This window comes from Mauremys mutica, chromosome 5 (assembly GCF_020497125.1).
Source record: "Mauremys mutica isolate MM-2020 ecotype Southern chromosome 5, ASM2049712v1, whole genome shotgun sequence".
Lineage (NCBI taxonomy): Eukaryota > Metazoa > Chordata > Testudines > Geoemydidae > Mauremys > Mauremys mutica.
The window spans coordinates 61453632-61473084 of record NC_059076.1 but is presented as its reverse complement, the minus strand read 5'-3'; the positions used below and the strand labels follow the sequence as shown (position 1 = coordinate 61473084).

The 19453-nt window shown below is 45.5% G+C and overlaps 1 protein-coding gene and 1 long non-coding RNA gene across 8 annotated transcripts in view; one reads left to right on the top strand and one right to left on the bottom strand.

Annotated features, from left to right (window-relative positions):
* Positions 1-661: 661 nt before the first annotated feature.
* Positions 662-19286, top strand: LOC123371744. Its single transcript, XR_006579941.1, has 3 exons — positions 662-971; positions 17977-18112; positions 19116-19286. It is a non-coding gene; the product is annotated as an uncharacterized LOC123371744 (long non-coding RNA).
* The window catches only part of DCLK2 (doublecortin like kinase 2), a 137726-nt gene continuing 132668 nt past the window's right edge, over positions 14396-19453 (bottom strand). For 3 of the 7 annotated variants that reach the window (XM_045019586.1, XM_045019589.1, XM_045019587.1), the window contains 2 exons: positions 18705-18821; positions 14396-15659 (listed from right to left, as the gene is read on the bottom strand). In XM_045019586.1, the coding sequence (XP_044875521.1) occupies positions 15438-15659; positions 18705-18821 (339 nt within the window). In that variant the 3' untranslated portion in view covers positions 14396-15437. Of the gene's footprint in view, positions 15660-17973; positions 18055-18704; positions 18822-19453 lie in introns of all 7 variants that reach the window. The other 4 variants (XR_006579939.1, XR_006579940.1, XM_045019588.1 and 1 more) reach the window with 3 other exon arrangements.

The window sequence follows — 19453 nt, the reverse complement described above, 5'->3', positions numbered from 1 at the left end:
TAAAATGGTTGGTGGGTTTTTTTTAAAATGTTTTCAGCATAGGCAATAGGCATTGGTGTAGTAGGAGCCCTTACATTGGGATACCATGCTGGGGTTCTGTCCCAACACCTAAGCCATCTCAGACAACACAGTCAGACCTGTAGCTGCTGGGGCCTTGTTGGTCAGGAGAGTCCTTCCCCAGCTGGAGCATTCACATGATATTTATTGCTCATGTTCCAGTGCCATTTGGGGTTGAGTCCAAGCTGCTGCATGTAGACTGGGTGGTCTGTGGTGGTAACACGGAACCTCCTGGGGAATCAGGATGTCTCCCTTTATTACAGCCCTGCTTTGAGCACAATACAGGTTTGTCACACCCCACCTATGTAAGAAGAAATCTCCACCCACTGTTCTCCTAACTACTTCCACAAACTTTAATTCTAGATCTGCAGTGTTGTAGCATGTTACATCAGTTCTAGACATATTCCCTGTTGCCTCTGGTGGGCTTGAACATCCCTTCTGCCAGCTGGCAGAGGAGGCTGTGTCAAAGTTGTGGAGGTACAGATTACACATTTAATTCTCAGGCATTGTATTGTGTGGCCAAACCAAATGCTTTCACTGGGGTGTGGGGGCTATGGGAGAAAGTTTTATGCTTGGTTGAATTAATCCTGCCTAATATGGGTTCTTGTACACACTTCTTTAACCTCCAATATGATATGGAGTGCAAACAAAGAATTAAATTCCAAAATACTATTTATCCATTAGTGTAATCAATGAAAAGCCTGTGTTAGCCCTCTTGATTAGACACAATTTAGTAAACAGGTGCCAGAGATTAAATTACAATTAAACAATTCTGAGGTGTATTTTTTTTTCCAGAACACAGCTGAGGGACAAGGGAGCTGTTGCAAGGTGGAAAGTGAGTTTCCATTTTTGTTGAGAGAGAACTTTTAAATTCAGAAAGATCAAGCATGGTTCACAGACTCTCTCAAACTCTGGTAAGCTCATATTAACATATTTTCTCATAGAAATGGATGTGATCTCTGACTTACCCCCAACCAATATCTTATATGAACTAATGATGAAAGTAAGGCCAGTAACACTGAGAATGATTAGAAATAAGTTTGAGATTTTCAGTTTATTTTAGAATACTCATCTTCAGTGGCTTCATATCAGTTATGTTTCCTTTAAGCCCCTGGCCTGAATGTTACAGTATTTGAGTAGCCATTATGTTTTAGATAGAATTCTGTTTTCATTAGAGGAAGTTTGAGTACTGAAGCAATGTACTCTATTAAAAGGTAAATTAATGTAATGCCAATCTGAGAGCCTTTCCTGAGCAGTCAATAACTATTACATTATATAATTAAAAGAACCTCTCTGTCTACAAATTGTACATTCAGCTAGTCTATGAAAAATATGTTTGTATTACAGTTACCTTGTTCCCCATCCCTGCCATTCCTCCAGTTTGTCTGCCTCACCTACTATAGTGCTTTGTCTTAATCTAAGATTGCAGTCTTTGGGGAAGGAAATTTTATTAAGTCTGTATAGCACTCAGATCCCTAACCTGCTTGGGGCACATCAATGCTATTGTTTAAAAAAAAAAAAAAAAGTTAACCAGTGATTTTTATGTTCCACTAAAAGCAGCTATGGTTTACTTTGAAAAGGGAACTTGAAGTTGTCTTAGCATGAAAATTCTTATTAGAGCTCTTCTCAGTAGGAAATTAGTATGATTGTTGAGTTCAGCATTCTAATTCTAAAAGTGTTCAGGTTGGTATTTTATTAGGAAACATTCTGGAGATTCCTTCCTGCTGTGTGGTGTAGTGTTCTGAGCACAGCTCAAGCTGAGGGTTTCCAACAAACAAACAGAGGCTGCTCCATTGCTTCTACATATGTGCACAAAGCAGGCTGTTTTTCCAAGCACCAGCTGGTGTCAGCAGACTGATAATCAATTTTTCTTTCTTTCTTAGCAGAAAAAGTAAATTGAGTTATTCCAAACCAGGTATACAGAAAGGAGTGTAGTTCATTGTGACTTTGGCTGGGACATACCTCTAATTAATTTCTGTATTTAGACATATTGTTTGAGAATGAGATAGAAATGGTGAATATCTAGACCAGGGAACTCCAACTCAAATGACCATGAGAACCACATGAGGACTAGTACATTGGCCCGAGGGCTGCATCACTGACACCCACTGCCCCTGGCCCTGCCGCCACTCCACCCCTTCCATAAGGCCCAGCCCTGACTCTTCGAACCCCTTCCCCAAAGTCCCCACCCCATCTCCACCCCCTCCCTGCTCCTATTCCTACCCCTTCTCCAAAACCCTGTGCCTGCTCTGCCTCTTCTCCGCCTCCTCCCATGAGCACACGGCTCCTCCCTCATGGAAAGCGCTAAGCACCACCAAACAGCTGTTTGGCAGCAGAAAGCGCCTGGAGGCGGCAGAGGAGTGGGGACACGGTGCACTGGGAGGAAGGAGGGGTGGCAGCTGAGAGGAATTTGGCGGCCGCAGGAAATAACTCGGAGTCCATGGGGAGCTTGGTGGGCCACAGCAAATGCGGGCCACGTGTTTGAGACCCCTGGTCCAGATGGTGATGATGCCTTGGGTGCTTCTGTTACTGACATATCTGCTTTGCTTTGTTTTATCTTAATTTAAAAAGAAAAGTAAAAATAATTTAACACTATGGTTTATTTCAACACCTAGGAAATTGGCTGCATTCTAGGTGAATAAAATCACACTTATAAAGGGCGTGTATTTAAGATTCCTCAGTGTGCTGTTTCTGTAGGTCAGTGAGGACTTCCCAAGACAGGTTATAACCACAGTTGCCAACTTTCACTCAGTAAATAAGCACCCCAGCTTTCACAATAAGCCAAAAATCAAGCTAATCCCATTTCAAAACAAGGCCAAAACAAGCCAATCCCTAAGAACCTCAACACTCTATGTGACTAGAACCTCCCAGCGTGCAGCCTGGGACTGTGGTGAGCCTGCTATGCATCCCTGACTCTCTCCCGCCCCCCCTTGCCCTGCTTGCATCTGCTTGCTGGGAGCCGATCAAAAAAAATGAAGCAACAAGCCAAAAACTAGCCAACAAGCAACTCACAAGCCAATTAAGCCAAAAAACAAGCCCAATTTCAGTGGGTCCCCCCCCCCCCCCACAGATTTGGCATGTCTGGTTAGAAATCTTGTGAGTCCTCAACTGAATACCCTCATCAATTCCTGTATAGTAATGGTGTTACTATGGAATGCAAAATCGTTTATTCTTCTTCGAGTGATTGCTCCTATGCATTCCAGTTAGGTGTGCGCGCTGTGCGTGCACGGCTCTTCGGAAGATTTTTACCCTAGCAACTCCGGCGGGCCGGCTGGGCGCCCCCTGGAGTGGCGCCGCTATAGCGCAGGATATATACCCCAGCCGGCCCGTCCGCTCCTCAGTTCCTTCTTTCCGCCCGTGACGGCCGTTGGAACAGTGGAGCACAGCTCAGCTGACCTCCACTTCCCTAGCTACTCGTAGTTTTCTCTCGTTCTGTTTATAGTTGTAGTTAACTCTGTTTGTTTGTAGAATAGTATAGTGTATTTATTTTACAGGGGTTGGGGTTTATCCCCTTCCCCTCACCCGGGGCCGGGTCCGATGCCTGGTCCACAGGGTTTTCTAATGCTCGGCCAGCCACAAGCGATCTTCTCCTAAGTGCCTCGAGGGATCTTACCTCACAGATAAGTGCCGCATTTGTGAGGCCCTTAATCAGTGAACAAAGGGGAGCGGGGCTTTCGTTTTAAACAGCTCCTGAGGGAGGCAGCTCTTGCTCCTCCGCTCTCGGCGCCGAGCGCTAGTTAGTTTTCACGGCGCGCTCCCTCGGCACCGGACCACCGGTGCCGCCAAGGCCTCCTGGCACCACCGTCGCTGACTCCGACGTACCCTCGGCATGGACCTCTCTCCTGGAGGATGAAGAGTTACTCCGGCCAGGCAAGAGCCGTCGAGTCCAGTGCTGGAAAGCTCCCCGGTATGGAACGTGGTCGAGCTCGCTATGAAGCTGCGTCCGAGCCGCCTGCTCCGCAGCCGAGCGCTATGCTCAGTCGGATCGCCCGGCACCGATGTCTGCCGCGGCACCGACAGTATCCACACCGTTAACTCTGGCCAGGCAAGAGCCGTCGAGTCAGGTGCCGGAAAGCTCCCCGGTACGCACCGTGGTCGAGCTCGCCCGGAAGCTGCGTCCGAGCCGCCTGCTCCGCAGTCGAGCGCGATGTTCAGCCGGATCGCCCGGCACCGATGTCTGCCACGGCACCGACAGTATCCACACCATTAACTCCGGCCAGGCAAGAGCCGTCGAGTCCGGTGCCGGAAAACTCCCCGGTACGGACCGTGGTCGAGCTCGCCCTGAAGCTGCGTCCGAGCCGCCTGCTCCGCAGCCGAGCGCTATGCTCCGTCGGATCGCCCGGCACCGATGTCTACCGCGGCACCAACAATGCCCGCACCATTAACTCCGGCCAGGCAAAAGCCGTCGAGTCCGGTGCTGGAACACTCCCCGGTATGGACCAGGGTCGAGCTCACTATGAAGCTGCATCCGGGGTGCCAGCTATGGTCGAGCTCACTATTCCCTGCACGCCGGAGACAGTGTCCACGGCGAGGGGGCTGATTGCAACGACAGCATCTACGCTGCCTCAACCCCCGGCACCGCCGGTGGGGGTTACATAGTCGATGGGCAAGCCTGCCTTGATCAGACCACCCTACCTCGGCACCGCACAGCGGCACCGTTCAGGGTCGCGGTTCTGCAGATGTTCTCGGTCCCGTCACCGATCTAGGTCTCGGCGCCGTTCTCCCTGTTGGTACCAGTAGTGCTCGCGGCACCGGTCAGCATCCCGTTCGCCGGTCCGGGACACTCAGCTCTGATCAAGCCTCAGGCACCGCCCTCGGTCGACTGCCCGGCACAGCTTCGGTGGCAGGTCCCGTTCTCGGTACCGGTCTGTCTACCGGTACCGATCCCCGGTGCCGCATCGAGCGACGTCAGTTACAGACGAAGACTCTACCAAGAGCTTTCAGCTCCTCCAGGGCCATCCAGCCACGCATCAGTGTCGTCCCGGGCGGACACTTCATATGCGTAGCACTCTGTTTTCCGATGTGCCCTCCAGAGTCTTCGAGGAGACCTATCAGTGGTCATTCTGGACGCCGTGGGTGTATTACCACGCCAGAGGCGTACCGGTGATCCCATCTCGCTCCGTTCCCTCCGAGCTCTGGGTGCCAGAGGTGACAATTAGTCGTCCCCGTCCGACCGGTACAGAGCAACCCCCGGTTCGGCACCGGGCTCCCAGATCCCACCGGATCAGGAGGTCGTCCAGGAGCTCGAGCCCACACAGGACCCGCTTGTCCCGGGCCTTTCTTCTTCCTCCTCCCCAGATGAGGCGGGGGCAGGAACATACCCCTCCGGCCCTCCTCTAATCGAAATGCGACCAGCCCCTAAATCCAAAGAGGCTGGGCGTGTGGTCTTACTGGGCCATAAGATGTACCCGGAGGGGGCCCTGCAACTTCGTGAAGCGAACCAGCAAGCCCTGCTTATCCGCTACTGTGGGTGGCGGTGGGCAAATTTACAGAGTCGGTTCTTCGGAACTCCTGTCAAGAGTTCGATGCCCTCCTGCAGCAAAGGACGGAGCTGGAGAGAGCTTCCCTCCAGGCCTCGTTGGACGCAGCTGACTCCGCTGCCATGACTCTGGCCTCGGGTGTTGCCACGCGGCGCGTTTCAGGACTCCAGTTATCGAGCCTTCCCTCGCAGCTGCGGCACGCTATACAGATCTTGCCCTTCAGTGGCACAGGCCTGTTCTCTGACAACACTGGCCCTAGGCTGCAGAACCTAAAGGGCAGCAGGGTCACTTTGCTCTCTCTCTCTCTCGGCATGCACACGCCGGTAATTCAGCGCCGACGCTTCCGTCCCCAACCTCCGCTCTTACCCTGCGCCTTGACAAGGTCAGGACATGGCCAGCGGGCGTGGCTTACACGGTCGTGGCCATCAATCCGCACCCCAAAGGAGCCAGAATTAGGGTCCTTCTGACCACCAATGGGGCAAAAGCCTACCCATCCTCGCCCCTCCTAAGGACCCCTCTCACGAGCGATTCCTCTGGCAAGAGGTGCGGACGCTCCTCCTCATCGGAGCTATACAGGAGGTACCTAAGGGCGAAACCTATTCCCCTAAGCGAAGGGAGGTCTCAGACCTATCCTAGGCCTGCAGGAACTCAACAAGTCACGATGCAGAGGAGTTCCGCATGGTACCCAGGGCGACCGTCATCCCATCCTGGGATCCCGGAGACTGGTACGCCGCCCTCGATATGAAGGGCGCGTGTTTTTCACGTTGCCATTTCTCTTCCACGCAGAAGGTACCCTCGGTTTGGGGCCTACCATCGTTATTCCCAGTATACGGCCCTCCCGGTTGGCCTCTATACAGCCCAGGGGTATTCAAGGTGCATGGCTGTAATCGCCGCCTTTCTTCACCACCGTCTGATACACGTTCTCCGTGTCTAGACGAGTGGCTCATTCAAAGAACCCCCGGGCCCAAAGTACCAGTCATGTGGGCATCGACACGAACCTTTTCCTGTGTCTAGGCCTGATGATCAATAGTAAAATCCACTCTGATTCCCATATAGGGAAGGGAATTCATTGGGGCCGTCCTGGACTCCAGACTCGCCAGAGCCTGTTTTCCTCAGCCTTGGTTTCAGGCGAGGGTAACAATTGTACAAGGTCTACGGACCTTCCCGCCAACTTGGGCTCGCTCTTGCCTCGGTTTCCTGAGTCACATGGCTGTCTACACGTTTGCAACTAAACATACCAGGCTTTGCCTCTGTTCACCTGGGGGTGCCACCCGGGCAGAGATGGCATACTCGTGGTCGTCTCGTTTCCACCGAGCAGCCTAGGCTCCCTCGACCGGGAGTCGGCGTCCTCCCCGGTGTATCTGGGGATGCTGTTTCACTCACCCCTCGGGGTCCCTCGTGACAGACAGCCCATCTCTCGGCTGGGTGCGCACCTGGTGTAGTTTCGCACTCACGGCCTTCGGTCAGCGCAAGAGCTGGCCTTACACATCAATGTCCGAGAGCTGAGAGCAGTCTGCCTTGTGTACCAGGCGATTCAGCTGGCGGATCGTCTCAGCAGATCCTTCCTGTCTCACAAGTGGTGGTTTCCTTCCGTCTTTATCTATTCCGTTTTCCAGAAGTGGGTCTTCCCCCGCATAGCCCTCCTCGCTTTCGCGAGAACAGAAAGAGGGAGAGAAATTCTCCTCGTTCCAAGGCCTCGGTCTTGGAGGATTTTCCTGAGGCCATGGATCAGCCATCTGCCGTACGCTGTCCACTGTCCCCGCTGGTTCACAAGGTCCTGCTCAAACTCCGCAGGGACAGAGCGCCCCTGATCGGGTTCGCTCCAGTGTAACCTGGGCAGCACTGGCACACCATGTTGCTACACCTCTCGGTAGCAACCCTCTTGGCACAGACCCCATGACGCGGAATCACGACAACCTTCACCACCCAGTCTTGTAATCCCTGCACCTCACATCAGGACTCCTGCGTGGCTAAACCGATCCGAGTTACGTTGTTCGGCCTCGGTTCTACGGGATTCTCCGGGGTGGTAGAAAATTCGTCCATTCGATTAAAGTATCTGGCCGAGTGGAAGCGTTTCTCATGCTGCTCCGAAACGCGCAATGTTTCTCCCGCCGAGATCCCGCTCCGTTCCGTCTGGTTCCTCAGGGCTTGGAGTGTTTATGCACCCCCCACCCCCAAGTGGGGCCCTGCCATAAACCTGGCTCTTCAATCTGGTTCTACCCAGTTTTATGACTGCCCTATTCGAGCCAATGTCAACATGCTCATTGATATAACTGTCCTGCAAGGCAGTTTCCTGTAGTCTTTCCTGCGGCCACACGAGTCTCCGAGCTTCAGACTCTCACAATAGGCCCAAGGGATACTGTGTTCCTCAAGGACAAGGGCAGTTATTACCACGTCCGACCTGCCTCCCCAAGGAGGTGTCGGCCTTTTATATCCACCAGGATATCTTCCTTCCGGTCTTATTTCCGAAGCCACTCTCTGTGCAAGGAGAGCAACGGTTGCCCTCCTTCGACATCTGCAGGGCGTCCACAATCTATATCTAGCGGACAGAGCCCTCTCATAACGCCCCCACAACCTTCATCATACCGGCATACCGGACGAAGGGCATACCTGTCTCCTCCTAGAGGATTTCATCTTCAATGACGTTGTGCATCTGCACCTCTTCTGTTTCGGCCCATGTGCCATAGAGCCACCTTGCTGCACATTCCGCCAGGGCTCACGCTTCTCAGCTGCCTTCCTGGCTCGCATTCCCTTTCGGGGGATGTGTTGTACACCTACCTGGTCCTCGGTCCACACCTTTGCCTCATTGGTCCGGGAGTCCAGAGCTGTTGCAGCCTCTGGCTTAGCGGTTGCGTTCTGCAACATCTAACTCCGACCCCACCGCCTACGTAAGGCTTGGGAATCACCTAACTGGAATGCATAGGAGCAATCACTCGAAGAAGAAAAGACGGTTACTCACCGTAGTAACTGTTGTTCTTCGAGATGTGTTGCTCCTATCCATTCCAGACCCGCCCTCCTTCCCCACTGTCGGAGTAGCCGGCAAGAAGGAACTGAGGAGCGGACGGGCCGGCTGGGGTATATATCCTGCGCTATAGCGGCACCACTCCAGGGGGCGCCCAGCCAGCCCGCCGGAGTTGCTAGGGTAAAAATCTTCCGAAGAGCCGTGCACGCGCGGCGCGCACACCTAACTGGAATGGATAGGAGCAACACATCTCGAAGAACAACAGTTACTACGGTGAGTAACCGTCTTTTTTGGGGTGTACCTAATTTAGTGTGTACTTGGGAAACTGATACAGTTGAAGGTTCAAATCATTGTTTGTTTATATATCATAATCTACGGCTGCTCTGTAAAAGCCCTGGATCAAAAACTATAGGAGATTGTTCTTGATTTTTGTTTATGCTGATTGAAATTTAACTGCATATGGCCTAAGGCTTTGTAATTTAAGAAGTACAGCTTGTCCTGTGGGAAAAGCAAGGGGTAGAATATATGAAACTGAAAAGCTGATCCAAAAAGAACAAATTCTCTGCAGTTTATTTTTAGATGAGTTATCTCTCTAAAATTTACACACATTTATAGTAATATTTTAATGACACTAATAAGCCTTATAAATAAATATAAATTTATAGAGAAAATTTAGGAATAAATTTTTTTGGTAAAAGGAGTTTATCCAGGTACCAGCCTTTGTACTTAGCATTCTCCACAAGAATTGATGCCCATGGAATACAAAGAAGTTTTTACATCTTCTAAAATTTACAGTATATGAAAATACATGTTTAATTGATGATGGCATCCCAGGTAACACAGCAGATTAAAAACTTTCCAACATGGTTTTCTCTGGCAACAACCCAGCATTATACAGGAATGTAAAAAGAACAGATGTGCTTGGTTTCCTGTTATTTTCTGCTTGCCTAAGGGAACAAGTTTTGGGTTAGGTTATTCACCATTTTCTTCTGGATTTTCTGTTTTCCCTCTCCTCCCCATTGTGACTGTGTGCACTGTATATCCTGAGCACAGTTCTGCAAGGTGCTGAGCTCACTGGTCTCATCCTGCAAAACAGTTAACAGACTACTCAAATGTTTGAAGTTTGAGCATGTGCTTAAGTGCTTGGTTGGGTCAGGGCAGAGGGCTCAGTGCCTTGCAGGACTTGCAGGACTGAGCGCCATGAGGGCAAAGTTCACGTCAAGGCCAACTTTTGCAAGTTGAATTTGACTTGCACACCCCACCTAGGGTGACCAGACAGCAAATGTGAAAAATCAGGACAGAGTGGGGGTAATAGGAGCCTATATAAGGAAAAGACCCCAAAATCGGGACTGTCCCTATAAAATCAGGACATCTGGTCACCATAACACCTCCTAATGTGAAACATACCTTTTGGGGTTATTATGCAAAAGATGTGAGCTAATGAACTGGGATGAGGGGAAGAAAATTAAGGCTTTATTCAGCAAAGTTCTGATCACCTCCTGCAGTTCACATGAAGCCTATGAGAGCAGAAGCCCTAAGGTGAAGTAGTAGTTCTGATAGCTAAAGGGATAGGGCTATGTGAAAAACAAAGTCTGTGACCTTTCCAAATGGCGTGTAAACCAGTGTGCTTCCTCTTTTCTCATTAATAATGCCAACTAAAACTCTTGAAAAGAAAGGGGGAATTATTTGCATTGTTCTGCTTTTTCTGAAGATAATATCTTACAGGATTCTCACTCCTTTGTCTCAAGTAGAACTTCCCAGGTTCTAACAGATTTTGTAATTAAGAATAGAAACAATTGTGGGTAGAAACACCACCCTACCCCACTGGTTATTGCATGCCACCTTGGTTCTTAAAGCATCCCTGGCATCGGTCTGTGTAAATGTCTTTAAAAGCTGTATCTTGTGGGGGTGAATGAGAGTGACATTATCACCTACTCTGTATAAAAGGACTGGACCCCCATGATTGCCTCCATTCCTTCTGTACCAGCAGAGAGAGCAAATGGAACTCGCTTTCATGTCTTCAAGCTACACCTTCCATAGTTTAGCTTATTATTTTCTTGTAAATAGTGTAGAGAGTTAAAAAAGAGCTTAACATACATAACCTGGCTGTGTCCCAAAGGCCTTTGAACCATCACTTGGACAACATCAGGGCCCAAACCTCAGAAGGGTTTCAAGAGATGCACCTCCTGCCTGTCAGTCATATCAAAGATAGAGGCCCCTGTCAAAGCCTTCTGTTTCTGGGTGAGACCCATGCTGTAAGCCTGTGTTGCTTCTGAGGGAATTCTGCACCAAAATTTTTAAAATTATGTGCATAATATTTTAAAATTGTGCAAATTTTATTTGCCAATACATGTGGCTCCAGCATGGCTGGGGGAGCACAGGCCACTGGCTGCAATGAGGTGGAAGATCACCCTGAAGCCCCCATGTCTCCCAGTACAGGGACTTGGCAGTGAGGTTGCACCTGACCCTGACACAGTCAGGGCTAGGCTGGGCCTGCCCCAGAAACACCCCGGGGCCCTGCCCCTCTGTGCCAGGCACAAGTAGAAAAAAACCCTCTGCAACTGTTTTGAGTCCAAGAGAAATAAATTCCAAGGCTATATGTAAGCTCAGTTTATTCTGCAAAGTACCCCAGTGAAATCACAATTAGTCTTTGATAGCAACTTAGTATACAGAAGAAGTCGTCTCCCCCCTTCCCTCCCCCCCCCCCCCGCCTACCTCTGCAATGATTTTAATGAATGTATAATTAATTCAGAAATGTCTGGGAGCTTCACAAGGGCCTCACCATGAGGATACAGTTTAGTCACCAGACAATCTAGAACACTTGCTATAGAATGTTCTGCAATATGTTATTTGGCTATTATCTCTAGAAGCAGCATAATCATGCTAGTTTCCTCCAGTCTCAAGTGTACATCCAGTGAACAACATGAAACCAACAGGGCTGACAGCCTTGTATCATCTGAATCTAAATGAGGAACAGGAGTAAAAAATTAGATAAGTTGTTACTTTTCTAATGCATAATTTATAACACTAGGGACGGTGCAAAGGGATAAGCTGCTTTAAACATCTGTTAATTTTGAATACCTAACTTTAGCAATTGCTTTTTCCCATTTTCTGTTCATCAGTGGTTCAGTGAAATGGAAAAGTGTATATCTACATTTAATAAGATGTCAAAAGTGTGTTTACTAGGCTATTGAAATACTTACTGGATAGTGATAGGCATGAGTCAATTGTGACCGGTAGCAAAATCATCTTGTATCTTAATGATATATTACCAGTAATTAATTTAATTCATGTTAAAGAATGGGAGCCAGATCCTCAGCAAGTTTAAATCAGTGTGGTTTCAACTGGAGGCAGAGTAATGATGACTTACAGCAGCTGAGAATTTGGCCCTGAATGTTTAGCTTTGGAGGAGAAGAGATTTTACATATAGATACTCATATGTGCACCTGTTCAAGTTTGAAGGGTTGTAGTCCATAGAGCTAGCTAGTTCTAGCATTTATTTTATTCAGCAATAATGTAAGGAACCTACAGACCTGTGAGATATTCACTTCAGCAGTCAGCATACGGCTTGAGGCCTATCAACTTTGGCACAGATAAATGGCCAATGGACAGCCCTAGGTTTTGGAGAACTGAAAATAGTGTGTGTAAGGGGGATTTTGGTGTTATACACAAAAATCCCCCTTACACACACTACCAGCTTTTGGTTAGAACATTCTCAAATGTCTAAGCACAAGAGTGCCATGGCAACTAATTGACCTCTATGATAATAGGTTGAGATCATTAATATATTAACCTACAGAAGGAGGACAAGTAGTAGGGGAAGGAAATTTAAATAAGAAACCCCTACTGAATATGCACTAGACATATACATATATAAGCAAAATATGAAAGTTGTATCCCAGCCTGGGTGCATGAGGAGCGAGAGGGGTAGCCCTTGGGAGGTGCCAGAATGCTGTCACTGGTGATGAGGAAGATAATGGCTAACATTTCAGGTTGTTCTGCAAGGGATGGTGAGTATATCATTTTCAAATGTACATTTTGTATTATTTCTGTCTACCTTATGGGTTAAACTATTGTAAATATAGTTCCTATAGTGTGTGTGGCAACTGTGCACATCAGGGTTCCCAACTACAAAATAATTTTAAAATACTGGGCCTGATCTTGGGACAAGAACCTGTTAAACCTGAGTGACAATTCTTAAATACTCAATATAATAATACAGAATCTATAGGTCAGGCTACAGAAGAATTATTTTCCTGCTTTTAAATGTACTTGAATAGAAATGCTAACTACCCACAGTTGATAAATTAGGAAATGTCTATTGATAATGAGGAATTATATCTGTTGAAACCATAAACTCGCAAATGTATGCACTCTATAGATGCTAATGCAATACCTTTTTTAGAGGACAAATCAGCACGTACGCCAGGTTTGTTCTATTAGAGAGACAAGGTCTAGGCCTGAAGAATAGCTCTGTGAAAGCTTAAACTTCTCTCTCTCACCAACAGAAGCTGGTTCAGAAAAGATATTACCTCAGCCACCTTGTCTCTCTAATATCCTGCGACTGATACATCTACAACACTGTATACGTTTGTTCTATGAAATTTTATACTTTTGCCTTTTTCCTGCCACTGATATTCTTTTCCTATGTGATTTCTTTGTAGAAATAAGTGTTTAAGGGGGAGAGTTCACCTCAGACCTATGCTTTCTCATGGTATGTCTTGTTTCCTTTAGGAATATCGCCCTTGCCAACACTACAAAACCCACCAATTTTAACCTGGCACCAGCTGTTAGTCTCAATCCTCTTTTCTATTCTTATACTCTCTGAACTTCAGGCACACAACACATCTGGTCATTGGCATTGCCAAGGATAGAGTCCTGAAAGAGACATCATTGGCGTTGCAACTAGATGACAGACCAATTTACCTTTCCATATGCCTCCCTGACTTGGTTTCTGGATGTTTCACTACGGACTCAAGCTCAGCCTGATCAAAGTTCAGCTCAATTATCATTCAAAACTTATTACAGTTTTTACCCCTGATCAGCAGTAATGATTGTCATTTTTTATGAAGACAACTTCTGCCACTTCAATACTTTGCCATCTGTGGGTCCTCTCCACACCTGTGAATGGGCTAGGTCCTTACCACTTTGGGTTTACCCTGCTACTCCAACTGTCTAGCCCTTTTCTGATCCCTTTATTAGCTTACTCTGCACAATCACCCAATTCATTCTCTTTATCCTACTTGTCTGTCACTTTCAGCATATTGCCCCCTCTGCTAGAGACACCCTACATTGCATTATATCCAGGACATGTAAAATTTACAAGATGTATACCAAACATGACTGTCTGCATCGTGTTTGACCAGTTTCTATATTCTGAGGCGGAGATGTTATCTTCAATGTATACTTTTTATATAATACAAGGGTCAAACCGTGTTAGTAGAAGTGCTTTAATCCAGGTCTTTTTTAAAAATGAGGTTAGAACACGGAGTCCAGGCCAAGCCACCTTATCCCAGTAACAAATATGACTCAAAACAAGTTTAACAGAAGTACATTTTAATGAAATGATCTTTGCTGCTGATCTACAGCTTAACCCGTCAACTTTTTCTTAGACCAAATTGCACTAATCCTTTCCAGCAACAGGCACCCAAATCCCATACTGTGTCCTAAACTCAGTTACCCATCCAGCCCTCTGTTTTCAAAGGTGACTGGTTCTCAAGGAAACTAGCATATCTTGAGTCAATCAGTAGGTGTGCCAACTGTTCTTTTGTGAATGGTTTGAGTTGCTCTCGGGCTAGCTCAGACTAGGGGCCTTAAGAGGGACAGTTGTTCCTCACTGAACCACTCACCCTGCCAGCCTTGTCCAGAAATTGAGTTCTCACAGGAATAAATGAAGAAAGTTTATTATTGCAGGTCTGTGTTACAATTCTAGTAAAAGCTAACAAAGAAAATGAACTAAGACCAATTTTTCTCATCAACAAGCAGAGGAAATGAATAAGCAGAATACATACACTATTGAACCCAGCAGAATGATAAAGATAAAACACTTTCCATCCTTGACTGCAGATCAGTGTCTCCCCCCTTATGGTTTCCAGTTCCTGCACTAGATGAAGATGGGGATGGTAATAAAATATTGGCAGCTATTTATGGTGGGTAGTGGTAGTTCTATTAGTTAGCTTGCCCTAGAACTAGGAACTGCTCCATCCTAACTTATGTAACATGCAGCAAGCTTTCCCTTCAAAGAAGTTTTATTGTTTCTAATAGTTGTTGGGGGAGGATACACAATAGCTAGAATGAAAAAGCTATCTTGACTGCAGTCTTCAGCCCAATAAATGCCCAGAGTTCATGTTATTACATCCAAAGTTATTTGAAGTTCTTATCTAAACACTATCTTGAAGTCTGAAGAAAAGTGACCCCTTCTCTGAGAAACTTGTCTTTCAATATTATACAGTTAATCCACTCAAGTTTTTCATGGAAACATGTCTCTTCAGCTCAACTCACTGTAGCCACTAGGACAGGAGAGAAAAATACAGCTTTTTGTGGGCATACGCCTTTTCTGGGAACAAGTTCTGTTGACTGGGAGAGTCTGTTTGCGCATACGTGAGGCCTTGTAACTGTTCATCCATATTATGTTCTTGTTTAGCTTAATCTAATGTGTAGTTAGTCAGATTCCTAGGGTGTGAGAAATGCATTTCATTAAACCAACTCCAATGATAAAAACGAATCTAAACATTCAGAATTTCTTCCCCCCTCTTAATGTTCAGAAGCCAAAGGCTGGAAGAGCACTCAAAGCTACAGCACACACTTCCTCCACCCACCTATTGACAGTCTGCCTGGGGCTTGCCATGAGAGAGTGGGAGCAAACCACACATGTGATGGATGTTCATTAAGTTTAAGGGGTCTACTGGCCTAGAAGTTGGCTTTGGTTTAAGTTACTTCTACAGAGCGAGCTTTTCCCCAGAATTCTCATAACATGCTGAGTCAGGCTGTGTGGGGGATTTGATTGGCTCAGAAGCAGCAGGGGAGAGGTTCTTGGACCCAGCCACATGAGGATCTTGAGCTGCAGCAATAATCACAGAAGTTTTCTGCATACCCGCTCTATTAGAGTCCTGAGAGTGCTTGTTGCAGAAAATCTGACTTTCCTTATCTAGAGCTGTGTTCTAAAAAGGAAGGTAAAAGACAAAAACAGTTACATCAATGACCCATACTACCTGCCCCATTAAAACATTCCACAACACACACATTTGGGGCATGCATTAGACTCAGAAAAAGGAGAAATAACATCAGAAATCTTAATGAATTGGAGGGTGTTTTGGTGATCAGAGGGATAACTTATCTCCTATACACGCCACAGCAGGTCATTTATAGAACCGGGTTTGACGAAGTACTTGTAATACAAAGTTTAAAAAAAAAAGTTAAGTCTGATGCGGACAAGCAGGCAGGCATAGTTACACCACCATATAAGGAGCAAGTTCTAAGGAGTCATTTTCACCAAAATTCAGAGTGTGACTGTGCTGCCAATATTTTAACAAGGAGCACACACATTTCATAAGCCTGTGACAAATCCCAGGTAGCCGCAGGAGCTTGCAATGGAGGTCTCGGGAATTTGTTTCCTCATTTAAGCTAGAACTCTCTTCCTCTCATTCTTTGTTATGGGTGTTAAATTTGCATGAAGGTGCATTTTACTGGAAATAGTTGTTGGATAATTAACAATGTAGTAGTGGAAGCATGGGGGATTAAGATGCACTAGGGGAATTGTAGAGTATCTGCCCTGAGATGATTTTTTTTAAGTACCTGACACCTCTGCAAAATAAATCAAACTAACTAAAAGTTTAATTTACAGAAGTACCTTCAAGTAAACTAGAGGGCCTGTCCCTAAGCAGGTCCTTCGAGAACAGAGCATCTCAGTTAGGCTTCAATACTGACTTAGTATTTGGTTACCTATTTGCAACTGGCTGGGGCCCAGCTCAGCAGGTTTCATGCTGTTTTTCCTGAGGGAGATTATTCTATACTGCTGATCACGCCAATGACTGGTTATGAGCAGCATAGAGGCCATAAGCATCAATGGTGCATGACAGGATCAAGCTTACTGGGTGCTGACTCTCATGAGATGACTCACAGTCCTGCCCTACATTCTGCTATATAGTCCCAAAGCTTTAATTGGGTGGCTTGGGGAGTAGTTTTGATAACACTGCTCATTTCACAAGCCCTCTTGTGAAAGTTAGTCCAGAATAAATCAGGAATAGTTAAAGTCACACTTACTTTATTCTGAACTAGCTTTAATGTGTAGACAAGCTTGAAGGCACACACATTTTTCAAAGATAACCATTTACTTGGCAGCAGTATGGGCTATCTTGCCTCCAACCTTCCCTTTCACAAAACCTGATGTTTTGCAAGGTGAAAAATAACCACTCTGCCTAGATTTGCAGAAAATTTTCAGCGATACAATGTCACCAAATAAAATGGCAAATGTTTATCTGGAACATCATTGAAAGATGCTCTTTCACTTTTATGCAGTTCTAAAATTCTCCCCATTTCAGGATAGCTGTTATTTCTCCTTTTCTCTTTGTCAAACTCAGAACATGTATTTTGTGCAGCAGAACAAAACATTGCAGTTAGTACATACCATTGCCTTGGACCTACTCAGAGGAAAGCAATGCAGGCATTGGGAAAGGAGGAAAAAGGAAGGAAGCAAGGGATAGAAACTACACTTACTTTTAAGCAGAACTATCATCATTGAAACAAATTTAGATTTAAAAATAAAACATTCTTTTAAAAAGTCTGTAAATAAAAGGATTTTACAGCAAGACATTCTTAGCAGCAGAAATGGTGCTTTCCCTGTTGAAGGCAACAGGAACCAGATTTCTTGTGCAGTTCCACTTATCTACCACATGATGGTGTCATCCGCATTAAATTTGTTAATCTTTAAGGTTCCACAAGGACTCATTGTATCTGCATTAAATGTGGCTGAACTTCTCTAAGGTTTTCAAAGAACCTATATTAGAACTAAGTGGCTACATCATGCTAGAGAGGGTTTTCACTGAACAGTTTCCTCACACATAAAAGAAAGTGATATGGCTTTGTGATGCTACGTTACTTTTAAGGGACTTGATAACACAAACTCTGAACTGTAGATAAACCAGTGCAAAGATGAGGCGGAAAAAAGGTTTGGGAGTAAATTCTTATAAGGACCTTTTTTCCACTAAGTATCTTAATAGAAGACTCAGACATTATCCCTAGTCTTCCCTACATATTCAATTACAGAGCTAGGCAGATATGAATTTTCCTTACTACTTGTTAAAGGGAGATAAGCAAAAATAAGTTTTCATTGGCTACATAGGTAACAGAAAAAACCCACACCAAGAAGCAGCCAGATGCTGTACTGTGTCAGAGATTTGAGACAAGCTTAAGTGGCATGCAAATTGGAGAGGGGCTGAGAGTTAGAATTAAAATTGCTCTTATTAAATTTTGTACCAGCTTTCAGGTTCAGGCTTATCCAGTCTCAACTGTATAAAGAATGAAGCTCTGAAGTCCCTCTCAAACTGTCAAGTCAAACTGTCAAACAAAATGTAGATAACAGCATCAACCTGAAATCAATATGGTCTTCACTCTTGTGAGTATTTTGATGTTACTACAATCCCTACTTTTGAACTTGTCACCAATTCATATATATGTACATGAACCATGCAAGTGGGCACATTTAAATAATTTTTCCACATGCAGACAACTACCAATATTAATTAAAGTGGGACAGCGACACTATACTTACTAGGCCATCATATATAATTGATACAGTGGAAAAAATCATCTTCTCTGGCTACTAACTGAGTCAACTGTAAGTGCTGTGTTGCCAGAGTGGCATATTCAGTTTAGCAAATATATAGCTGTGCAATATAACTTCTTTACGGTATCTGAAGACACATTTTGTGCGTAGTATCCATCCCAGCTGGAAAAAAAAGGACAACCACTTGCAGAGGTGAGAACTTGTAACTCATAATTCAGTCTGCATAGTTGTTGGAGCACTGCAGTGATGACTAGTCAGTAATAAATTTACTAGTGCATTGTGATGTGTGCCTGTATTTCCTAGGAAATGGAGCTGGGCTGAGCTCACCCACACAGCTCACTGTTGTCTGATAGGGTTTTTTATACATGTTAGACAAATATACAAAGTCATATCTACATATACAAATGCTGCATTTGCTTACCATGATGATAGAGACCCCAGCAGTTGTATTGTTCTGCTTGGGTAGCATGTTGTTAAAGTGCTGCTTCAGTTTACCTGTTACTTCAGCTTGCATATTATTCTCCTGCAAGGCATCATCCTGTGTAAACAAGATATACACACACAACTCCTCAGGTTTGGGATTTAAAAAAAGAAAGGGTTTGGAAATAGAAAAATTACAAATAAAATTGACAGAAGGGATTTTCCTTCATCCTGAGATCCCTGCTCATGCTAAGGAGGATACAGAATTTAACTGCTGGGCTGCATAGAGATAGATTCAACCTTTTTTCTTTTTAAAGGCCCCTGCTGCTGAGAAACAGTTTACATTGAGCTCAAGTGAGCTGCATATGGAAGGAGAAACTTTGGCTTAAAATGTGGCATTTTGTTTTTTCAGGTTAAAGGAGGACACTATAGTATGAATGTGCCATGACAAGACACCTGCTAACAACTCCTGGCATTAAATGTAACATGTATGTTTTTACACAATAGCAACATTGCAAAGGAAAAGTAACAGCCATTAAAATGCTGATGACCCAAGAGTATTTAAATAAAGCCTAATGATGATCTTTATTTCCATACAATATTCGTTAAGTGGCTAAACAAATGGGGGCAGTTATTCACCAGCAACACACTTTTTTTTTCCTTTTATATTCTCAGAAAACCAGGATTTAATTGGAGTTTTTCTCTTTCAAGGTAAATTGCACCAATTTTGCTTAGTGCTCCAGCCTGAAA